The sequence below is a fragment of the Mustela putorius genome, unplaced genomic scaffold (assembly GCF_011764305.1).
Source record: "Mustela putorius furo isolate JIRA1106 unplaced genomic scaffold, ASM1176430v1.1 tig00000738_pilon_pilon_pilon, whole genome shotgun sequence".
NCBI classification, from domain to species: Eukaryota; Metazoa; Chordata; class Mammalia; order Carnivora; family Mustelidae; genus Mustela; species Mustela putorius.
This window is the reverse complement of record NW_025421463.1, coordinates 5765938-5786565: the sequence shown is the minus strand read 5'-3', so window position 1 is coordinate 5786565 and position 20628 is coordinate 5765938. Positions and strand designations below refer to the sequence as shown.

The window sequence follows — 20628 nt, the reverse complement described above, 5'->3', positions numbered from 1 at the left end:
TCTGGGGCCAGATGGACCTGAGTTTGAATCCATCCGTGCTGTCACCTAAAGCCAGACCTCTCATCTCTGTGAGCTCCATTTGGAGACAGGTTGGAGCCCAGGGGGCCCAGCTGCCAACCCCTCAAGAGCTTCTAGCCCGAGGCAGCGGGGCAGCTGGGGACAGGAGCAGGGCTTTGGGCACAGGGCAGAGGGAATTTGGACTATGGGGAGCAGGTGAGAGGGTGGCACCCTGAGTGGGCACCGGAGAGCAGGTCAGAGGGTGGAGGCTGGGTGGGCATGGGGAGTGGGTTGGGAGCAGTGGCCTTGGCAATTGTGGTCTCTAGGAGTCCCATAGTGAGGCAGGAAAGCTGTGAGGACAAAGGACCGCAGCCTTGTGACAGCCTTAAACGGGGCCAAGTGAGGCGAAAAGCAAGTTAGGACGGAGTGGGTAGAGCTGAGAGGGAGGGGGGGGTGGTCTCGTGTGGCTCCAGGGGCTGCGGCAGCTACAGGAAGGGTTTTGGTGGCACCTGGCTGGGCTGCCGTCGGGGCCAAGGTAGGGCCAGGCTTTTCCGCCCCGAAAACATGTCTCCAGTCCATCCCAGGCCAGGCCTGCCCATCCTTCCTACCTCCTTTCGGCCTTCCCAGCCCCACCCCTGCCTGCCCCACCACTCACTCTCCCTTTAGTCCTTAGAGGCCTGGCTTAAAAGCACAGACCAGAGCACACCACTTCCTGCCTAAAACCCTCCTGCGGATTCCTGTTGCACTCGGAATAAAAAGCACACTCCTGCCCGGGCTCTCCGTGGGGCCTGCCAAGCACTCCGCTCACCCCCTCCCTGCCCTGGGCTCGGCACACTGGCCTCGTTTTCTCTTCCTTAGATGCACCGAGCTCGTTCCGGCCCCCCAGTCTCTACACATGCTGTTCCTTCTACCTGGAGAGCTCGTCCTACAGATCACGCATGGCTGGTGCCTTCTGCTTCCTATTTTTATCTTTGGTGTCTCTTTCCTTCCACTAGGTGCCTTTCCGCCTCGCTCCCTTGTTTGTTTACTTCCCAGCACATTTTATTAATTTGTCCAATGTGGATTTGTTGAGCCCCTAAAATGTCGCAGGCACGGTTCTAGGCACTGGTGGGGGCAGGGAATGCAGCGGTGAAAGAAGCGGACCACAGTCCCTGCTCTCCTACAGCCGCCTTCCAGGTTGGGCAGACAGGCGCTAAATCATAAAGATATAAATACATAAATTATACGGTGTGTGTGTTGGTGATAAGGGCTCTGGAACCCAGAGGGAGAGAAATTAATTGACTCGTGTGTCTCCCTCCCTTGCTGGAGCATCAGCCGAAATGGGGGCTGGGGCCAAGCCTGCCTTCTTCACCGGCGGAGCGGCCGGGCCGGCCCCGTGCCTGCACATAGTAGGTGCTCAGGAAATAGTTCCTGGACAAATGAATGCATCATCAGGCCTGGGGACCAGGGCGTGCGGCTGGAGGAGAGGGTGTTCCGGGGAGAGAGGAGTGTGTGAGCACAGGTCTAGAGGAGGCAGCTGGAGCTCTAGGACTGGGGAGGTCTAGTGTGCCCGAAGCAAGGGGCTGGCAGAGGGACGGTGGGCTCAGAGGCAGGCCCTGTGGTGGGCAGGCCCGGAGCCACCCCAGGGAGGGTGTTTTTCAGCCCAGGGGTTGACACGTGGCAGGCCGAGTCGCCTACAAGCTTATGTAATGCCCATGGCTGTTTTTCTGGAACCAAGAGCGAAGCCTGGAGCTTGGGAGAAAACTCTGCCTCCCTGACCAGCAGGGTAAAGTGGCAGGAGGTGCCAACTCCCGCCTGTTGCCCCCGGGAGCCAGAGAAATGTCCAAACGCATCAGCTCTGGGCAGCTCGGCAGCCGCGGGCTGCAGTCCGCTGAGCCCCGGGAGCTCGCGTTCTGTCTCCAACTCCCATTGCCCAGCCCAGCCCTGTTGGGGTCCTAAGCCCTGGGAGACCCCAGTGCGTGGCGATTTGGGGATGGGTGGCCTCTTGGATGAGGTGGGAAGGGGGCAGGCCCTGACAAGTGGCTGTCCTTCCTCCTTCACCGTTGGCTGTCTGTGCAGAGGGGGCCAGGCAAGGTCATGGCCAGCCATCACTGAATCTGGAGGGCCAGTGCTGGGACTCTGGCATCGAAGCGTGCCCTAGCCTTGGTGCGCCACTTCCTTCCCTGGCTCTGTTTCTCCAAGCGCAGGGGAGCGCTCCTGGGGTTGTTGGAATCATCAGAGGAGACCGGAATGTGGAAGTGCCCCCTGTGCTGAAGCCAGGAGCAGCAGTGTAATTTGCAGAGCTCGCTGCCGAATGGAAACGTAGGGGCCCCAGATCTCAAATGATGAAGAATTTCAAGTCCGTGACAGCCAAGCGTTAAACCCAGAACAGGGCCCTTCTGAGCGTGGAGCCCTGGGTGGCCACGCTGGTCACACTCCCAAGAAGCCAGCCCTGGTAGCGTTCTGCCTCTGCTGTTGCTGGACTGTGTGTCTGTCCTGTCTGTTCTCTGGGCCTCAGTTTCTCTAGCTATAAAGCAAAGAGGTTGGTGTGTAAGGTCCCTGAGTTCTCATCTTTGTGAGGTGGTCGGGGAGATCCCTGAGCTCACTGCCTCGGGGAAGCCTGCCCAGATTCCCTCCTGGCTTGCCCAGCTCCCTTGGTATCCGGCTCCACAGCCCTCCAACCTCTCCTCTGTTAACACCTGTCGTCCCCGTGATGATGTCTGACTTGATAGTAACTTCCCTGTTTTCTTGCAAATTTTCTTGTCTTCGATGATGTAGTAAATATACAACCACGGTCTCATAAAAACAAATTAAACCCAATTAATATCACAGCTACATTCTAGATAGGTCTTATGCTCACTCTTCATCTCCCCAAACTGAGCCTGCGCGGAGTTGACCAGACTTGCCCCAGGACCCCTCCCTGGAAGTGGATTCCGACTTGGATGCATGGGGGGCCCTCAGCTTGCTCCTAACCGTTGGGGCAGAGTGAGAGCGAGGGGCTATGGGCTGTCTGGGCTGTGTCCCCTTGTGGGGGCAGGTGGGTGCCAGGCAGCCCCAGCCACATGCCACCCTTCTCCTCCCCCAGGGCTCCTTGCTCGGCGCCGAGATGGCTGAGAGCTCCCCACCGCCCTCCTCCTCTGCCGCTGCTGCCCCAGCAGCTGAGCCCGGAGTCACGGAGCAGCCTGGGCCCCAGAGCCCGCCTCCTTCGCCTCCAGGCCTGGAGGAGCCCCTGGATGGAGCCGATCCTGAAGTCCCTCACCCGGACCTGGCACCTGTTGCCTTCTTCTGTCTTCGACAGACCACCAGCCCCCGGAACTGGTGCATCAAGATGGTGTGTAACCCATATCCTTTGCGTGGGGGGCAGGGGGCAAGCTGTTCCCTGACTGAGCCCTGCCTGCCACACTGTCCTCTGGTTTGGAGGCCGTGGTGGCAGTGGTGGTGGTGGTCGAGCTCTGATGTGGGGTCTGGGGGAACATGGGGCATGGAGAACCGACTGATGGGGACCTGGTGTCCTGCTGATGTGAGCGTCCTTGACGACTGTGGGGGTTGCCGCCTGCAGGGTCCCGTCAGATGAACAGGACATGGGCCGAGCCTGTCTCTGCTACCGGACCCCAGCCCCCCAGCACGAAGTCTGGCCATCCACGCATGCTCCCTCAGTGCTCGCTGGGCACATATTGGCCATGTCAGAGCTGAGCCTCCAGTAATGAGTGGTGTTGGGGAGGGGGTACATTAGGAGCAAAGGCCTGGGGAAGAGAGGAGCCGAGGACAGGTTGTTGTGGCTGGAGTGGAAGAGGGAGAGGGAGGCTAGCGGGGCTGCGTGAGAAGCTGGCCCGTGTTCTCAGGGCAAGGCGACCAGGCGAAGTTTGCAGCTGGGATGTGATGCGCAGCCATCAGTGTTTTAGAAGGACCGACGGCTCAGTGCAGTGTGGAAATGGATCGTGGACTGGGCTGAGGGCTGGGGGCTGGTGAGGAGGTGGCTTTGGGACCCAGACATGGTGGCCTCTGGGTTTGGGGGCTTGCCCAGCAGAACAGAGTCTCTGCCAGTGCTCAAGGCTACACAGGGTAGTAACTGAGCCCAGCTCTGGACACCTGGGCTAGCCGGGATGCTGGCTGGGGTGGCGAGGTGGCCCCAGGAAGGCTGGGGGAGGCAGCCATGTGGAGCCCAGGGTGCTGGTCCCTCTGCTGGGGAGGGGACTGGGTGGTTACCTTGGAAACTGGAGGGTCTCTGCTGGAATGGGTGGAGTGTGGGTCTGGGTGCCCTTAGCTGGGTAGAGGGCCAAAAGCCAGGTGTTTCTTCTGTAGAACAGCTAGTTAGAGGGTCTGTTCAATAACTGTTCGCCCAGGTCTCCCCGGCATCAGCCCCGGAATCATGGAGGACAGAGAAGTGTAGCTAGCTGCCCCGCCCTGAGAAGCTGCCAGGAGTGGGGGGCGCAGACATCATCCATGGGAACGGTTTTAGTACAGTATATTGGGGAAACCTTAGGAGCCTGTAGCATGTGAGCTGGGAGGTGGGCAGGCCAGGAAAAGGGGGACCACAGGAGGTCTGAGGGAGAGAAAGGCTCGCCGGAAGACCAGGAACACAATGGAACCACGTCAGGGGTACCTTGCCTGCGCGGGACTAGGGTGGATTCCGGCTCTGCCATCTGGGTGCTGTGTGACCTTGGCAAAGTTACTTTACCTCTCTGAGCCTCATATGTCCGGACTGACAAGATCTGGGCTAGGTTGGAGGCAGAAGCATGGCTCAGATGGCCTTGGTCTGGGAGTGTGACTCAGCTTACCCTCTGATAAGCTTTGGCATGTCTGGCTGGGGAGAAGCAGCCCTAAGCTGGTCCTGATGTCTTGGAAGCCCTTGGATAGAGAGCCATCTATCTACGGTAGAGTCCCACCTGCAATAAACTAGATGTGTGACTTTGGGCAGTTTCTTCTCTCTGAGCCTCATAGCCTCTATCTAAAAACAAGGGCCTGGATAAGATGGCCTCCTCCAGCCCTGGGAGCCAGGGGTGCCCTCACCCCTGATCTCAGGCACTCTGGGCCCTGGTCACTGAGCAGCCCATAGACACCCTTCCAGTTTGCCACATTTCTGGTGTGTTGGGGAAACTGAGTCCCTGGGATCCTCTGGCCTTAGTTCTCACCATCCCTTTGGACCCCCCCCCTGCCCCACGGCATGTGGGAGTCTGGGCTGGAAAGCAACCATGGGCCTGGCCCCTGGAGGGGAGGGAAAGGTCTGCTCCTGGACAGAGCTGGGCTTGGTCCTCCTCTGTCTCAGGGAGAGTCCTGCGTCCAAGCGTGTGGAAGCCGCCCAGGGGAGGAGGGCTGCCACATTCAGCCCCCGCCTTCGGGTGGGACTCCCCAACACTGGCTGCTGCTCAGAGCATGTCGGGCTCCCCAGGCCCCGTGACAAAGGCTGCTGAGGCTGGGGCGCAGGTCTCTGTCTGAACTGGCTGCCTCGCTTCCAAGCTCCCTTCTGGACCAGAGATCCAGTGACTCCGGAGTGGAGCGGCTTTGCAAGTCAGGTCTGGGTCTCTTAGCCTGGAAGCTTTTGGGATTGAGTCTCAGGGTTCAGAGTTTGGATATAAGGCTAACTGACAACCAAATTCCAAGCCTCTGTGATTCACAGCCTGTAAAGCTTGGTGTTTCAAAGAGGGCGTGAAGGGGCACCTGAGTGGCTCAGTGGGTTAAAACCTCTGCCTTCGGCTCAGGTCATTGTCTCGGGGTCCTGGGATGGAGCCCCGTATTGGGCTCTCTGCTCAGCGGGGACCCTGCTTCCCCCTCTCTCTCTGCCTCTGCCTGCCTCTCTGCCTACTTGTGATCTCTGTCTGTCAAATAAATAAATAATATCTTATTTTTAAAAAATATTTTATTTATTTATTTGAGAGAGAGACAGTGAGAGAGAGCATGAGCGAGGAGAAGGTCAGAGAGAGAAGCAGACTCCCTATGGAGCTGGGAGCCCCATGCAGGACTCGATCCCAGGAATCCAGGATCATGACCTGAGCCGAAGGCAGTCGTCCAACCAACTGAGCCACCCAGGCGTCCCAATAAATAATATCTTTAAAAAAAAAAAAAAGCCAAAGAGGGCGTGAATCCAGGATCTGGGGGCTGCAATGGTATGTGTTTGGAAGTCCAGGGACCCGAGATTCTAGGCTCTGTGAATAGAATGGTTCATCGTTCAGATTCCATAGCCTGAGTTGGGCTCATGGGAGAGAGGCCAAGGCAGGTTTCTGCAAATGCAGGCCCAGGTGACCTTGGCTGGTGTCAGCAGGGGCCCCTGGATCAGAGACTTGACCGTGGGTATGCTCAGGCCCAGCTTTAGAGTCTTGCTGTGTGTGTGTGTGTGTGGGGGGGTGTCTTTGAGCAGGTGCCGAGGGCTCTAGGATTCTTCCCTGGCCAGAAACCTCCCTTCCCCCACCTCCTTCTTGGGAGGGAGGTCCTGGAAGGGGCAGTGCTCAAGCGAGTGCTCCTCCGTGGGGACACGGCTGGCATTTTGGGCGTGACGGTATTTGTGGTTGGTCCAGACTGTGTTGCATATTACATATTTGGTGTTCTCGGTCCCTAAATCTTAGGAGGTAATGGCCCCTGATCTCTGTGGCAACCACTAATGACCTTTCTCATCTCTAGACTCTACACCATTCCACTTTCCACCAAGAACCCAAAGTTATGATGGACGTGTTGGCATCTGAGTCAGACTTGTGGGAGCAGCTCTCAGGCCTAGCAGGCCCAGGGCCAGGGCAGGGCAGGATGGCAGCGTCTGCTCAGAAGGACTGTCCTGGGTGCTTGAGTCCCTGGGGCGTGAGGAGCCCTGGCTGGGAGCCTCTTGTCCTTTGAAACCTGGTGCTCCCTGATTCGCCTCCTCACCCAGCCCGGAGCTCAACCCTGCGTCGCCACCCGACTCCCCAACTCACCAGAGAGCCAGAAGAGGCTGCCGGGACCGAGCGGGGCTGGCGTGCTGGGAGGGAGGTCCGCACCACCTCCGGCCAGGCCTGGGCCTTGAGCAACGCACCGCCAGCCAGGGCTTCAGCTGGCAAGTCTCCGGGTCTGAAATGTCAGGGGACCGGTCGGGGTTTGACTCATGGGTAGGTGGCAAGTGGAAAATGCTGGCGCCCTGAGTCAGGCAGACCCAGGGGCTCATTCTGCCTTTTATTTGCTGTGTGATCATGGGCCAAGTTTTTTTTTTTTTTTTTTTTTTTTTTTAAGATTTTATTTATCTGTTTGAGAAGAAAACAGAGGGGAGAAGAAGCGTAAGAGAAGCGGGGAGGGGCAGAGGGAGAGGCAGACTCCCCGCTGAGCAGGGAGCCCGATGTGGGGCTCCATCCCAGGATCCCGAGGACGCTTCCCATCTGAGCCTCCCAGGCGCCCCCACGGGCCAGTATTTTATCTCTCGAGCCCCATTCTCTCTGCTGCCAGATGGGGGTGGTAGTACCCCCCTCTCAGGAGGGCACTGAAGACCAAGCAGCACACAGGGCGAGTGTGGACATGGGGTTCTGTAGATAGAGACCCCTGGGGTTCTCACTTACACCTGCGCTCCCGGGTGAACGGGGCCTCACGGATAACCGAGCCAACGCTCTGCTCTGGGAGATGCAGTGAGACAGTAGGCATCAGGCCTGTAGAGAGCACATAACGCCCCCGGAGGACATTGTTTCCAGGGAAAATCAGATTCGATCTCCGTTACTTAGGGAAACCTGCGCCAGTTACGCCACCGGTCGTCACGCCTCCATCCACGCGCACGTTGTTGCCAGGCGGCCGCAGCACGACCCATCGGCCGGAAACCTACCTATTTTCTCCCCTGGCTTCGATGCGGGAGCCTTTCTGGGGAGGCAGTCCGGCTGCCTGGGGGAGAAGGGCCCATGCTGGGCTGTCTGTGCCCTGGTTTTCCCGGCTCTGTAATGGACGATTACAGGTGATTGGAGATAACGACTTGCAGCCCGCAGTGTGTTGGCCCAGGGGAGGGGCTCGGGGTGATGATAAGGGCTGGCACTCCTGGCGCTCAGCTCAGCGCTCCGCTGCCTTCACACCTGTAGCCACCCCCCCTAACCCCCGGGGCTGTCCCAGCCCCATTGCACCCACAGGAAAACTGAGGCTCTGAGAGGTTGACTGACTTTTCCCCGCCGCGTCGCACAGCCAGGGTGTAGTAGAGCTGGGATGAAAGCCTCAATGCCTCCGAATCCCCAGCTTCAGCTTGTATCCAGGACACTGCGGACACCTGCTGAGTCTGGAGAAGTGCCACGCTCCATGCTCCATCCGGGGCGGGGAGATTTGCTCCACGGTTCCAGGAGGCAGTGGGGAGGGTCTCCCTGGGTTCAGCATCTACGTAGGACAGCCACCTCTGCGGCCCGCCTGGGGCCATCCCCTGAGGGGCGTGCAGCCCCTTCCCTTTGGGCTTGCTGCTCCAGGGCTGCTGCCTCCCCCGCGCCAGCCAGTGGGGAGCCAGCACTTCTGCGGTGGGGAGAAGCAGCCACGCATGGAGGGAAGCCAGTGGGCTGTGAAGGCGCCTCTCTGCTGGGCATGGCTGGGAGGAAGGAGACTCCAGCTGCCAGCGACCTTGGATAGGTCACCACCACCCCGCCCCCTGACCCTCGGTCTCCCCGTCTGCAGGATGGGAGAGTTGGCCGGTGAGGTTGGGAAGGGGCTCGTGGGGGACCCACTTCCGGCCTTCTCAGAAGCATGTCATTGGTGTCTTCGGGAAACCCCCCGGGTGCTGTCTTCCTTGTGGGTGGGCTCCCTTGCTCTGTGCTTGTGGCTGTGGTCCTTGCTCTCATCTGTCCCTCTGGGCCCCTTCTGTCTGCTTCTGGTCCCGTACGTGGCTCCGGCCCTCTGCTTCCTCTTGCTTCGAGGTCCAGCTGGCCAACACTCCCGCCGTGCAGACCCTCTGACCTTGTCGGTCACCAGGCCCACGGTCTCATCATAGCTCAAGCCTTGTGCTATTCAGTCTGGGGGTTCAGCATGTTTGTTGGAGGTGAATGGGCCCTCGTTTATCTCTAGCCATTCACAAGGTCATTTGGCCCAATCATTCGACAGCTATGACCATTTTGTGCAAGGGAAGGTGACTCTGACTCCCCAGGGGGTACATCAGTTGGAAGCCCCTCCAGAGAAGGCTCCTGTCGGGTGGTGATGAGAACTGATGATGGCCCCGGGGCAACTGGCGGGGCCTGGAGAAGGGGGTTCAGGTGCTGGTGTTGGTGCCTTGGGGGTGGTGTTGGGAGAGCACTTTGGTGACCACAGCCACTCCACTGTGGCTTGTGTGAGTGTGAACGCAGACCTGCTCCTGGCTTCTCGGCCAAGAGGCCTTTGCCGTTGCTGAACCTCTGTTTGCTCATCTGAGAGGTGGGGCCACAGCAGCGGCTGGGGGAGAATGTCAAGTGTCAAGTGACAATTCCCGGGCCAGCGCTGGCTGGGCTCCTAGGAGGGTTAAGTGGCGAACGGCAGCTGTGGGCACACTGGGGCCGATGGGGGAACTGTGGGGAGCCGCCAAGGGTCCTGAAGGTGGCGGCAGCTGGGCCCCCAGTCTTTGATGATGGTTTGAGAAGCCTGTGGGAGGGAGTGCCTGAAGGGTGGGCAGTGGGAGGAGAAGAAATCCTGGGGAGCCCCAAATGGATTGAAGGAGAAAAGGGGGTGTCGACTGCAGGAGGAAGACCCCCTCCCATCACCCTGTTATGCCTGATGTAGTCACTTGGGCCACCCCCCATCTCTAGACCTGCTTGCTCTCAGTCTTACCACTCCAGACAGGGCGTCTGGCCCCCTAGATTAAGGTCTCTAGGATCTATCCGAGGGTCTTTATCAGGAAGCCCTGTCTTAATCTAACCTCCACCCTTCCTGGGCTGAGCCCATCCCTGTGGCTGGGCTGTTTGGAACATCTGAGTCTTTCCATCTCCTTCTGTCTAAACACACGGCTCCTGGATCTCACCTCAAATGCCCACTGATGAGGTGGGGTGCCCTCCCTCCCCAGCACAATGAAGAGAGCACCCGGGAGCCTGGAGCTGTGCAACATGGGCGGCCTCCTCTGCCCTGGTCCCCGTCTCCCCCGCCTCCACCCTCCCCAGCAGGGGCTCCTGGGGCTCCCTTCGTGGAAGGAGTTTGTTACCCACAGAGCGCGGCGTGCCCAGGAGGGGCTGTTGTCTCCCCCGCCGGCCTGCCTCCTTCCGTTTGTTTACTCATTCTTCCCTCACTCAGAAGCCTCCCATGGCTCCCTGTCACCCCCAGAATAGTCTCACTTGGCCTGGATTTGGGTCGTTCTATGGTTCCCGCGACCGCCCCCCCCCCGCCCCGTCCCCCCATCCCCTGCCCTAGCTGTCCTCCAGCCACCTTCCAGCATTTTCCCTTCATGCTTTCTGTTCTGAAGCCCAAACGACTGCTGATGTTTCCGGACGTGCCCTCCTCCCCTGCCTTGGCTTCTGCTGGGTCTGCCCCTGCCCCCCGGAAGCCCTCTCCCTGCCTCCATGGCTACCAATCCCCCCGGTCCCCCAGGCCCAGCTGCCTGACCCCCACCTTCAGGGAGTGATCCTGGATCCCCAGCTTCTTCCTCTCTTGACCCTGTGGCTCTTTACCTTACAACTTCCTGCTTCAGGGGACTCGTCCGCACTTGCCTTCGTCTCCTCTCTCCGGCTGAGGCCCCAGAGGGCGCGGAGCTGGACTGTGTGGCCCAATCTGGGCCTGGCGTGGATGGGTTCCTGCCTGGCTTTCCAGTTCCTTCGGTATTTCCCCGCCTGCCTTGGCCTCTCAGGTTCTCTCAGCACCTCCTGTGAGCTGGCAGGGCCGGGACTATGGTAACCCTCATTCTACAGCTGGGGAGACTGAGGGCCAGGAAGGGGGCATGCGTTACCCAGGGGCCCACGTGGAGTCACCAGAAAGCCAGGGCAGACTGGAGCCTAGCATTCTGGACTCTGAGGGCTGTGCTGATGTCTTGCCTGTGGCTGGGGAAGGGGCTCTTTAGGGGAGAGTATCCCTCCTCCTTCGGCCTGGGGCTAATGGGAATGCCCAGATGGGTGGCCAGTGTCGCTGGAAGAAACAGCACATGTCGGAGAAATTGTCTGTTTCCCTCCATCTGGTGGAGAGGAGATTTGTTTTTCTCAGAAGTCAAAGTCAGCATTGAGCCATGCCCTAGGGAGGCTTCTTGGGGCCGGAGTGACTTTTGCACTCTCGACAGGTCAACAGGGTGGGCTTGACAGCCAGTTGGAGGAGTCCGGTTAGGCCAGAGAGGGCCTGATCCTCAGGGCAACCTTTGGTTTCATCACATGGAGATTTCTGTTTGAAGAGAGCTGTAGGTGAAGAAGCTGCCTCTGATCCAGCCTGGGAGCATTGTCGAAGCCTGCCTGGAGGAGGAGGCATTTGGCTTGGGTCTTGCTGCGTGAGTAGGAGTTTTGCAGAAGCACAGTGGCAGGATAGTGTTCCAGGCGGGGAGAATCGTATAGAGAACAGTGAGTTTAGTGTGGCTGGAACAGGGTGAGGCATGTTCCGGATAGCAGGTGTCGAATGGCAGTTGAGGGCTTGTTCTTGACCTTGGGGGCAGTGGGGAGCCATTGAACGGTGTCCAGCAGAGCTGGGATGTGAGTAAATTCCTTTGTTAGAATGATCACTCCTGGAGCAGAATGGAGGATGCTTGAGGGAGAGAGAGGCCTGGAGACCAAGCTGTAGACTTCTGAAGTAAATACTGATTGGCGATTATTGACTGATTGATGGATTGAACAAGTGTTGACTGAAGGGCAGCTTCGGAATCGTCTTGGCCACTATTCTACACTGGAATAGTGTGTCCTCTGCCGTTTAGGCGTGGTGGGTGGAGCCTTGCAATACCAGACCTGGATCCTTGGTTGTGACCCCGAGGAGGCCCTAGCCTGGTGAGCGAGGCAGGGCCAGACCCACATCACACACCTGTGAAGCAAAGTTGGGTACAGGCTGGGTGGAATGACCCTGATGGGGGGGTGCTGTGGCCACCGGGAGGATGGAGTGGTCAGTCCGTCCAGACTGGGGATGCCACAGGAGCCTTCCGATGAAGATGGAGGCCTCCAAGCCAGGGCAGCAGAGCGTCTGATGGGTGAGAGGTGGGGGAAGGGGAATGGCATCCCCACTGAGGTAAGTGCCTTTTCAAGGGCCCTGGGGTCACCCCGGATGCTGGTAATGGCCTGGCGTGGGGGCTGGGAGAGGAGCGGGGTAGGACTTGAGCAGGGAAGGACAGTTGGGGTCTGGATTTGGAGGACAAAGCCAGAGACTGCACCGGGAGGGCACTGGTGTTCGCTAAGCACCACCTGTGTGCGGGGAGCATTCCATCTTCCTGCAGCTCAGAGCTCTAGGGAGGCCCAGAGAGGTGGAGCGCTCGTCCAGGGCCGCGGTGGCTGGGGGGGGCTTGGGCGGGAGCCCAGGGCGTGCGCAGCCCCGGGAGAGCTGACCGCAAGGCTAGTTGTAATTGATAGTGAGCCGGAGAATTAGGAAGAGGGCCGTCTGGCTAATGAAGTGTCAGCCCCCTCCTGGGGCATTTAAAACATGATTGGATTTTTATTCGTCCATCCTGCCCAGCTTCTGCGTCTGTGTCAGAAGTCAGCTTTGACCTGCCACCTCCCTCGGACCTCCTCGCCATCCTGTTGGGAGACAAACAGCCCCGTTTGTTTCTCTCCGAGAGAAATCGATCCGTCTTATTAATCAGCCAGAATGTCTCCCTGCTAATCTCTCTCCAGCTCTCCTGTGGAGGTGCCTTCCGCACTTCTGGCCCCGTCTGCCCTGTGGACCTGTGCTCTGGTCTCCCTCTTCTCTCCCCAAGTTCAAATCCTGATGTGGGTGCTTCCTACTGTGTGGTGCTGAGCACATAGCTCAGCCTCTCTGGACGACAGTTTCTGTCTGTCTGAGAAAGCAGCAGGGGAAGGCTTGGCTAACTGTGAGGGGCTGTAGGAATGGGAGAGTGTGGGGTGCTGGCATGGAGAGGGCCAGGGTGGAGGTGAGGAGAGCGGGTGCCCAAGGTCTGCCCCTGGATTCCCCCCCAGAGAGTGGCAAGAGAGGCTCTCCACCGCACCCCTCCGTTGAATGAGGAGGTGACTGGGGATTGACTGTCCCCCAGGACCTGGTCTGGGCTCCACTAAGTGCAAGCTCCTGAGCTCAGGCAGGTCACTCCTCCTCTCTGGGTGTCAGCTGTCTCATCTATAAAATTGTGGGGTGGGGGAAGTTAGGCTGTATCAGTGATTTTCACTTGGGATGATTTTGCCCCTAGATTTGGCCATGTCTGGAGGCATTCTTGGTTGTCACGACTTGGGGAGGGTGTTCTATTGGTTTCTAGTGGATAAAGCCCAAATATCCTACAATGCGGGAGACAGCATCTCGTGAAGAGACAGTGTCCCGTGAGGAGACAACGTCCTGTGACAAAGAATTATCATGTCCTAAATGTCAATAGTGCTGAGGCCCAAACCCCCGGCCTAGGTGGTTCCAGGGATCTCTAGAAGTTCTCAAAGTGTGAGCACAGCACGGAGCCCATTGGGGCGAGGAGGGTAGGGACTGAGGCGGGGGGATCTCTGGGGCAGGAAGAAGAGACAGTGCTGAATCCCAACCTGAAGGTTTCCTGTGGCCAAATAAACTTGGGTTTGAACCCTTGAGCTGCCATTTATAAGAGCATCACGTTTTCAACGCCTTCCCATACACCTACGCATCCATCTCCCCATTCGCCTGTCCGTCTCTCCGTCCGTCTATCCATCCATCCATCCATCCATCCATCCATCCATCTTCCCATCTCTTCATCCATTCATCTGCCCATCAGCCCATCATCCGTCTACCTAACCTTTACATTCATGCATTCATTCCCCCTCCCAGACCATGAACCCATTCATTCATCCAGAAACCCAAGGCCCCACCCCCACGCTCCTGTCTATCCATCTATCAACCCATCCACTCACCCATCCATTCACCTGTGTGGCAGATACTGGTTGATCAGCACACCTGCCCCAGTCTCCCATCCACCCTGCCACCCACATGTTCAATGTCCACTCAAGCCCTCCTCTTATACATTGTCGACAAGGCTTTTTGTACCTAACTTGTTCTCCTCACCTTCTAGGCTGTGGGTCCCATGTTCCATTCATGCCTGTCTCTTCTTTAGGCCATGGCCCTCAGCCCTGCACATAGTAGGTGTGCAGCGAAGCTTTCAGTGACAGGCACCCTAGCAAGCGAGGTGGGAGGTGGAGGGTGTGTGGACAGAGATGAGGCTGACCGAGAGAACTTACACAAGGGGTCTTCAGTGTCAAGCCAAGGAGTTTGGAAATTCCGGAAGGCAGTGGGAGCCATGGAAGGCTTCTGGTTCTGGAGTAACCCTCTGGGTATGATTCAGATCGGGGGTGAGGGAGAACAGCCTGCCTGGGGCCGTGGAGGTACAGAATTGCATCTGGAAGGAAGAGATTTAGGTGGTGAAATGGACAGGTTTCTGAGAGGCACAAGGGGTTCAACCCCCTCTGAGGGGGAGGGAGCCTCTGGAGGGTTCTCCTCTGGACAACATCCAGCATTGGTGGTGGTTGGGGAAGATCATTCACTGGGGTTGAGAAAGCAGAAAACTTGGTGGTTTGGGGAGAATAGGACCTACTCTGTTATGATGAATTTGAGGGTCCCAGAGACATCCTAGAAGGTGTCTCTGTTGCTTGACAGTGAATGGGCCCAGGGCTGGGATAGATTTTTGGACCTGGTCGGCTTGCCGACCCTCATACTGGCAGAGTTGGGGCCGTGGGAGTAGGTGTGTGGTTAAGGAGAGGAGAGGAGAGACCAGAGGGTGGGGAGCATTTGAGGGACACAGCCAAGAAGTAGGAGGAGGACCTGCCTAGGTCCTTGTGGTATCCTTGGGGCCCAAGAGGAAGAGAGTTTCTAGAATAAGGATCTTCACCTGGGGTTCTTGAACTTGGATGGGGACAGGTTGCATATTTGTTTCCATGGGTGTCTCAGTGAAATTGAGCCTTTCTGTTGTGACGGAGGTGAGAGACTGCGGGGTGAGTATGGGCAGCTCCTGTGACTCACTAGTGGTATTCGCCTGTCCCGCTGGGGTGGTTGTGGACTTCCTCGGGGCTCTAAGCTCGCACATATCTGACCAGCTGCTGGCTCTGGCTCTTCGTGTCGATAATGGATCTCGTGTGGTGCTCCATCCCCAGTTTTTTTTTTTTTTAATGTTTTGACAACTATTTTAGCATAACTGGCTTCCTTCCTTTCTAATTCTAGGCATTAAAAAAATGTATGCATTGAAAATGTGATTGCGAGAAGGGGCTCGTGAACTTCCCTGGGGGTCCGGAAAAGCCTCAGAACTGCTTTTGCAGGAGAGTGGGCTGGCCGTGCCCAGGGCTGTTGGCCAGATGGACGAAGAGGAGGGTGCCCGAAGGGCTGTGGCGCTCCGTGGGAGTGTATATGTGGGGCCCCCCCTGTGTGGTCACTGGCAGGCAGGGCAGACGTGTGGTGGAGGACAGGCCCCCAGGAGACCGAGCAAGAATGTCTGTGTCTCCACCAAGTGTCTGCTTGTGTTTCTGGAGGGCAGGGACTGTGTCTTCTTCATATGGGGTTCCCAGAGCCATGGTGGGCCAGACCTGGGGGGGGTCTCGGTGAAGGGGTGCAGAGTAAAGGGACAGGGAGTGATGGATGTTAAAAGGGAGAAGAGGGGGGTAGAGGGTGGGAAAAGAGGGTGCAAATCCCTCCAGCACAGAAATCCTTCCTTTGGGTCCTTGATACCTCCAGGTGATGGGGACCTCACTCCTTTCTGAGGCTGCTGGCTCATGGGCAGCTGTTACAGGTAGAGCTCTGGGCGCAGAGAGGGATGGATACCCTCTGCCCTGAGTCAGCAGAGCCTGGGTTGGTGGTGAGAAACCAGGACAGACCACATTCAGTTTGATAGTTAATATAATGGGGAGGGTGACATCCGAGACATTGTGAGGGCTCGGGGGAGCATCTGTACCTCCTGCCCAGGACTCCAGGAGGGTTTCTGGTGGCACACCTTCTTTGCAGGTGGGCTCTTGAGGCTGGATCAGCCCCCAGCCTGTGGGATCCTGGGCCCCAGCGGGCTGCCTCGCCCTCCCCTTTTCATCAGCGGGGGCTGAAGCCTCCTTGGCTGGAGTTCCCATCCCATGGACCGTCCGCCCTGGGTTTTCTTCCAAGCTGGCAGCCCCTGTTCCCTCGCCTCCCCCACTCCGGCTGTCTGCGCTGGGCACCGAGGCCTGCTGGGCATCTGGGAATCAGAGACTTTGGCCAAATTCAATGCATTCTCAAATTAAGGGGCCTCTAAGAAGTGGGATTGGGGGCAGGGAATGAAGGGAGTGCTCACTCCCTCATCTGGACCCTCTAAGTGTTCTCAGCCCACCAAGACTCTAGCATAGAAGCAGAACCAGTCCAGCCCAGGCAGGGCTGTGTGTCATGTGGGGAGCTCCCCACTGCTGGAAGCATGTAAGTAGAGAGGTCTAGGACCATCTGCCCAGCAAATCTGTCCACTCTATGGAGGAGCTTTTTGTCCCAACTCAATCCCTGTGTGACCTTTGGCAAACATCTGGACCTTCATTTTTGTGTCTGTGAAGTGGGTGTAACAATGTCTGCCATGCCTAGCTCCTGAGGTTGCTATGGGCATGGGAGGAATGAATCTTTTTTTTTTGGAGAGGGAGAGAGAGAGTCCAAAGCAGGCTCCATGCCCAATGAGGAGCCCAAGGTGGGGCTCAATCTCGAAGCTTTGAGATCATGACCTGAGCCGAAATCAAAGTTGGACACTTACCTGACCGAACTACCCAGGCGCCCCAGGAGGAACAAATCCTTAAACAAACAGGAGACAGGAGATATGATGGTGAGAGGTTCAAATCCCTCACTAGCTTGGCCTCAGCAAATCAGTTGTTCTCTCCTGTGCAGGGTTGTGATGAAGGCTGACATGGGGACGGGGGTGCGGTCTGTGGCAGTGACCACCCCAGCAGGTGCTTGTTGCCTTTTATTTTTCCTTATAGCAATTGCCCTTCCTTTTTTAAAAAAAAGATTTTATTTATTTATTTGACAGGATTTTATTTATTTATTTTATTTATTTATTTGACAGAGAGGCAGGCAGAGAGAGAGAGAGGAGGAAGCAGGCTCCCTGCTGAGCAGAGAGCCCGACGCGGGGCTCGATCCCAGGACCCTGGGATCATGTCCAGAGCCGAAGGCAGAGGGTTAACCTACTGAGCCTCGAAGGTGCCGCCCCCCTCCCCTTTTTAAGTTGGCTTCACACACAGCCTGGAGCCCCACTCGGGGCTCAAACTCATGCCCCTGAGATCAAGACCTGAACTGAGATCAAGGGTTGGGAGCTTAGCTGCTGAGCCACCCAGGCGCCCCTTTGTTGCCCTTTATAATCTTTGTGTCCAGCTCAGGGCATTTTCCCGTAGCAATATATTCCAGTGACCGCACTCAGGCCAGCAAGAACTTCTCCAAAAGATGGAGAGCGCCCCGGAAGCTCCCTCACACCCCACCCCGGAAGGGCGCCCCCCCCCCCATGTCACCACTGTTCTGAGCTCCATCACTGCCCGGTTTGCTTTGCCTGATTTTCCACACGCTCTTTGTCCTTACCCAGCTTCTGCTCCCCAGCGTTAGGCCTGTGAGCTCCGTCTCTGCCTTTGTGCCTGTCGGTGGTTTGCTCTTTGTCGTGGCTTGGGGACGTTCCATAAATGGCCGTGCCACTGGCTTTCTCAGCTTCGGCATTGCTGACCCGTGGGGCTGGAGAATTTTTCCTGTGCATTGTAGGATGTCCGTCAGCGTCTCTGGTCTTCACCCATTAGATGCCAGTGCCCTGCTTCCCCCTACTGGGGCGATCAAAAATGTCTCTAGACATGGCCACCTGTCCCCCAGGGGTCAGAATCATTCCTGGTTGAAATTTGCTGCCCGACTCATTCTCCCGATGACGCATACTTGGGCCATTACGGATGCTGTGAGCATTTTGCCACAGGCCTTTGTGTGGACTTCTGTCAGAATTTCTCCGGGGTGCACACCTAGGAGTGGCCCTGCTGGCTCCTAACAGGGGCCTCTGCTTCACTTCAGTAGATGCCGAACAGATTTCCAGAGTGGTTTTTGCTCCTAAGACAGGTTAAATGAATCAGTTCACGAATCTAGAGCATAGTTGTCATTCAGAATGGTAGCCACACACCACGGCCGGGCCCTAGGACAAGGACGTGCTCTGGGGACCTCGAGGGCAGGTGTCAGCCTGGTTCATCTCAGAGCCCTGATGCACGGGCCAGGATACAGCAGGTGCTCTGTGGAGGCCTGTGGACTTGGCCTTGGAGAAGCTGTCCTAAGAACTGGGATCTGGAACCTCAGGCCCCAGCCTTTGAGGACGGGAGGCCTGAGCTCCTATCCTGGGACACACTGAGGACCAGTAAGGGAAGGACCCCCATGTCAGGGCTGGCTCACCTTCCCTGCCTCTCTGGTCTAGGATGATGCCGCTTCCAGCCTTTCCTTCCACTTGATTTATTTAGACAACTGAGGTGCACCCTGGGAAATGGATTAGATTTCAGATTTGACAAAAATAAAAACAAATTTGGCTGTCTCAGCCAAACCCAGCGCTCATGCCCCCACCCCCCCTCCCAGAGCCCTCCGAATTACAGAAACTGTGACTGTCATCTGGGCCTACTGGATGGAGGGTGGTGGTCACCATGGTAACCGTGCTGGCCTCCGGCTCTGGCTCCTGGAGAGGACACTGCCCCGAGGGGCCTGCTGGGGCGTCAGGTACTATCCCTCCAGCCGGTCACTCTTCTCCCCAGGAAGTGGCAGGTTTGAGGAGGCCTTTGGCCTGGTGGGCTTCCCAGGTGACCCTGTCCCTCCAGTTTTCGAGACAGCGGCTGGGACGTGGAGTGGAGTGATGACAGTGGTTCAGCTGGACTTCTCACTGACTGGGGACCTTGAGACCAGCACCCAGCACCCTCCCCCTACAGGCTTGCCCTCCCAGTAGCCCTGCCTCCTAGCCATACGTGTCATGCTTCCTGACTCCCAGCTCCCCTGTGACCCTGGTCCAATCGGGAGGAGATGATGTGGGTGAGAATTAAAAAGCAAATATTCCACTGAGCACATGCCGGTCGAGGGCCTCTCATGTTCCCGGCTCCATGTCTGGGGTGGGCAGGGCACAGGGCTGGGAACGCAGGATTAGGAGTCTGCGGGGCGGGGTGGGGGCTGGGGGGAAGCAGATTCAAATCCCGCCGCTGTCACATGGCAGCTGTGTGACCTTCAACGGCTGTGGCAGGAGCCCTTGGAGCCACAGCTCCTTCTCAACTTCCTCCTCTGTAAGATGGAGATAATGGCAGCACTTGCCAGTTCTAGGGGACTTTGCTGAAGTTTCGGGGGGGCTGCTCAGTGTTGCCTGGCCTGAACTGATTGATTCTTTTTAGAAGGCTGTTAGTGAAGATTCGGCCCTTGGGCGGCAGACACGGGTCCGAGAGGCTGTGATAGCCTCTCATCTTCTTCACTCAAGGTCATGCTAGGTAGTCAGCAGGCCGGGAGAGCAGGGGATTTCAGTCCTCTGCTGGTGACTTGGCTTTCCCCTACCAAGCCAAAGGATGGGAAACCCTGGCCCCTGTTATGGGAGAGGCTGACAAAGAGGGCTTTCTGTGCCACCCACCGCATGACGAGCCCTGGGCCCGAGCCCATGGCTGCACAGGCTCTCTGTTTTGGGGCAAGTGCTTGTTGGAGGGTTTAAATGAGATAGTGCGAGCTGTTTGATTGGAAGGTGCTTTGGCAAACAGACATTGCAGCGCACTTGAGAAATGTTTCATCGCTGCTGACAACCTGGGGCCAGCACACAGCAGGCGCTCAGTATGTGCTCATGGATTCGCTGTTGGGCTCTGAGGGCCATGGGAGGCACGGCCAGCAGAGCAGGGGGAAAGGGTGGAGGCTGGCTGTAGGGGGGGCTGAGGTTTCTGCCAGGGCCGGGGGTGGGGTGTGGTGCCTCTGCAGCCCCCAAGAACCCTTCGTTTCTTTTGAAGGGCTGTGAAGGATGAATAGGAGTTTGCCCCCAGCCGGGGGGTGGGGGTCTGGGAAGGTTTTGTCTGCCAAGGAAGCTTTGTTGGGTGGCCATTGATCTGTTCCCCCATCCCTGTTCCTCTGAGGTGCCCGTGGATGCCCGTCTTGGGTCGAATCTCCTGGCTAAGCTGAGCCGGTGTGATACCTGCGAGCCTGGACCTTTGGGGAAACATGGGGTTTTGGTGTCTCTTTGAAATCCAGCCTTGGCTCAGGGACCCCCTCTGTTGTCTGAGGGTCCTTTTGCTCCTGGCTCGCTGTGTTGCAAGGAAGGCTCTCTGTCCCTCAGTTTCCCATCTGCGCAGTGGGGGATTGGAGCAGTTCCTTCCCGCAGACTTTGGTGGGACTGTTCTCTGACGAGGAACTCTGGCAGGGGTGAGGGCCTGGCCAATGAAGCAGGGCAGGTGATGGGGTCCCCGCTGCATGGTCTCAGGCGCTATGTGGTGGCTTTGAGCCTCGCTGTGAGAGGCAGCGGGCGTCATGGAAGACTCTTGGCCCTTGTGGAGCCAGCACTCAAGTCTTGGCCTGCCCTGTTACCTAGAAATCCTGACTGCCCTCTTGGGGCCTCTGTCCTCCCTCAAACGGCCCTGGAACCTCGGAGTTGTGCCAGTGTTATGTTCCTCGCCGCTTATGACTAATGGTGGAAATCTGAGGCATGGGGCCAGGCCACGGACTTCCGCAGCCTGGAGACCTTGACTCCCTCTGATAGTC

General features: G+C 57.7%; 1 protein-coding gene across 2 annotated transcripts in view; it reads left to right on the top strand.

Moving 5' to 3' along the window:
* CACNA1I (calcium voltage-gated channel subunit alpha1 I) overlaps positions 1 to 20628 on the top strand; it is a 114461-nt gene that overhangs the window by 6912 nt on the left and 86921 nt on the right. For both annotated transcript variants that reach the window (XM_045083831.1, XM_045083830.1), the window contains exon 2: positions 3062 to 3318. In XM_045083831.1, coding sequence (XP_044939766.1) covers positions 3083 to 3318 — 236 coding nt within the window. In that variant the 5' untranslated portion in view covers positions 3062 to 3082. The remainder of the gene's footprint in view (positions 1 to 3061; positions 3319 to 20628) is intronic.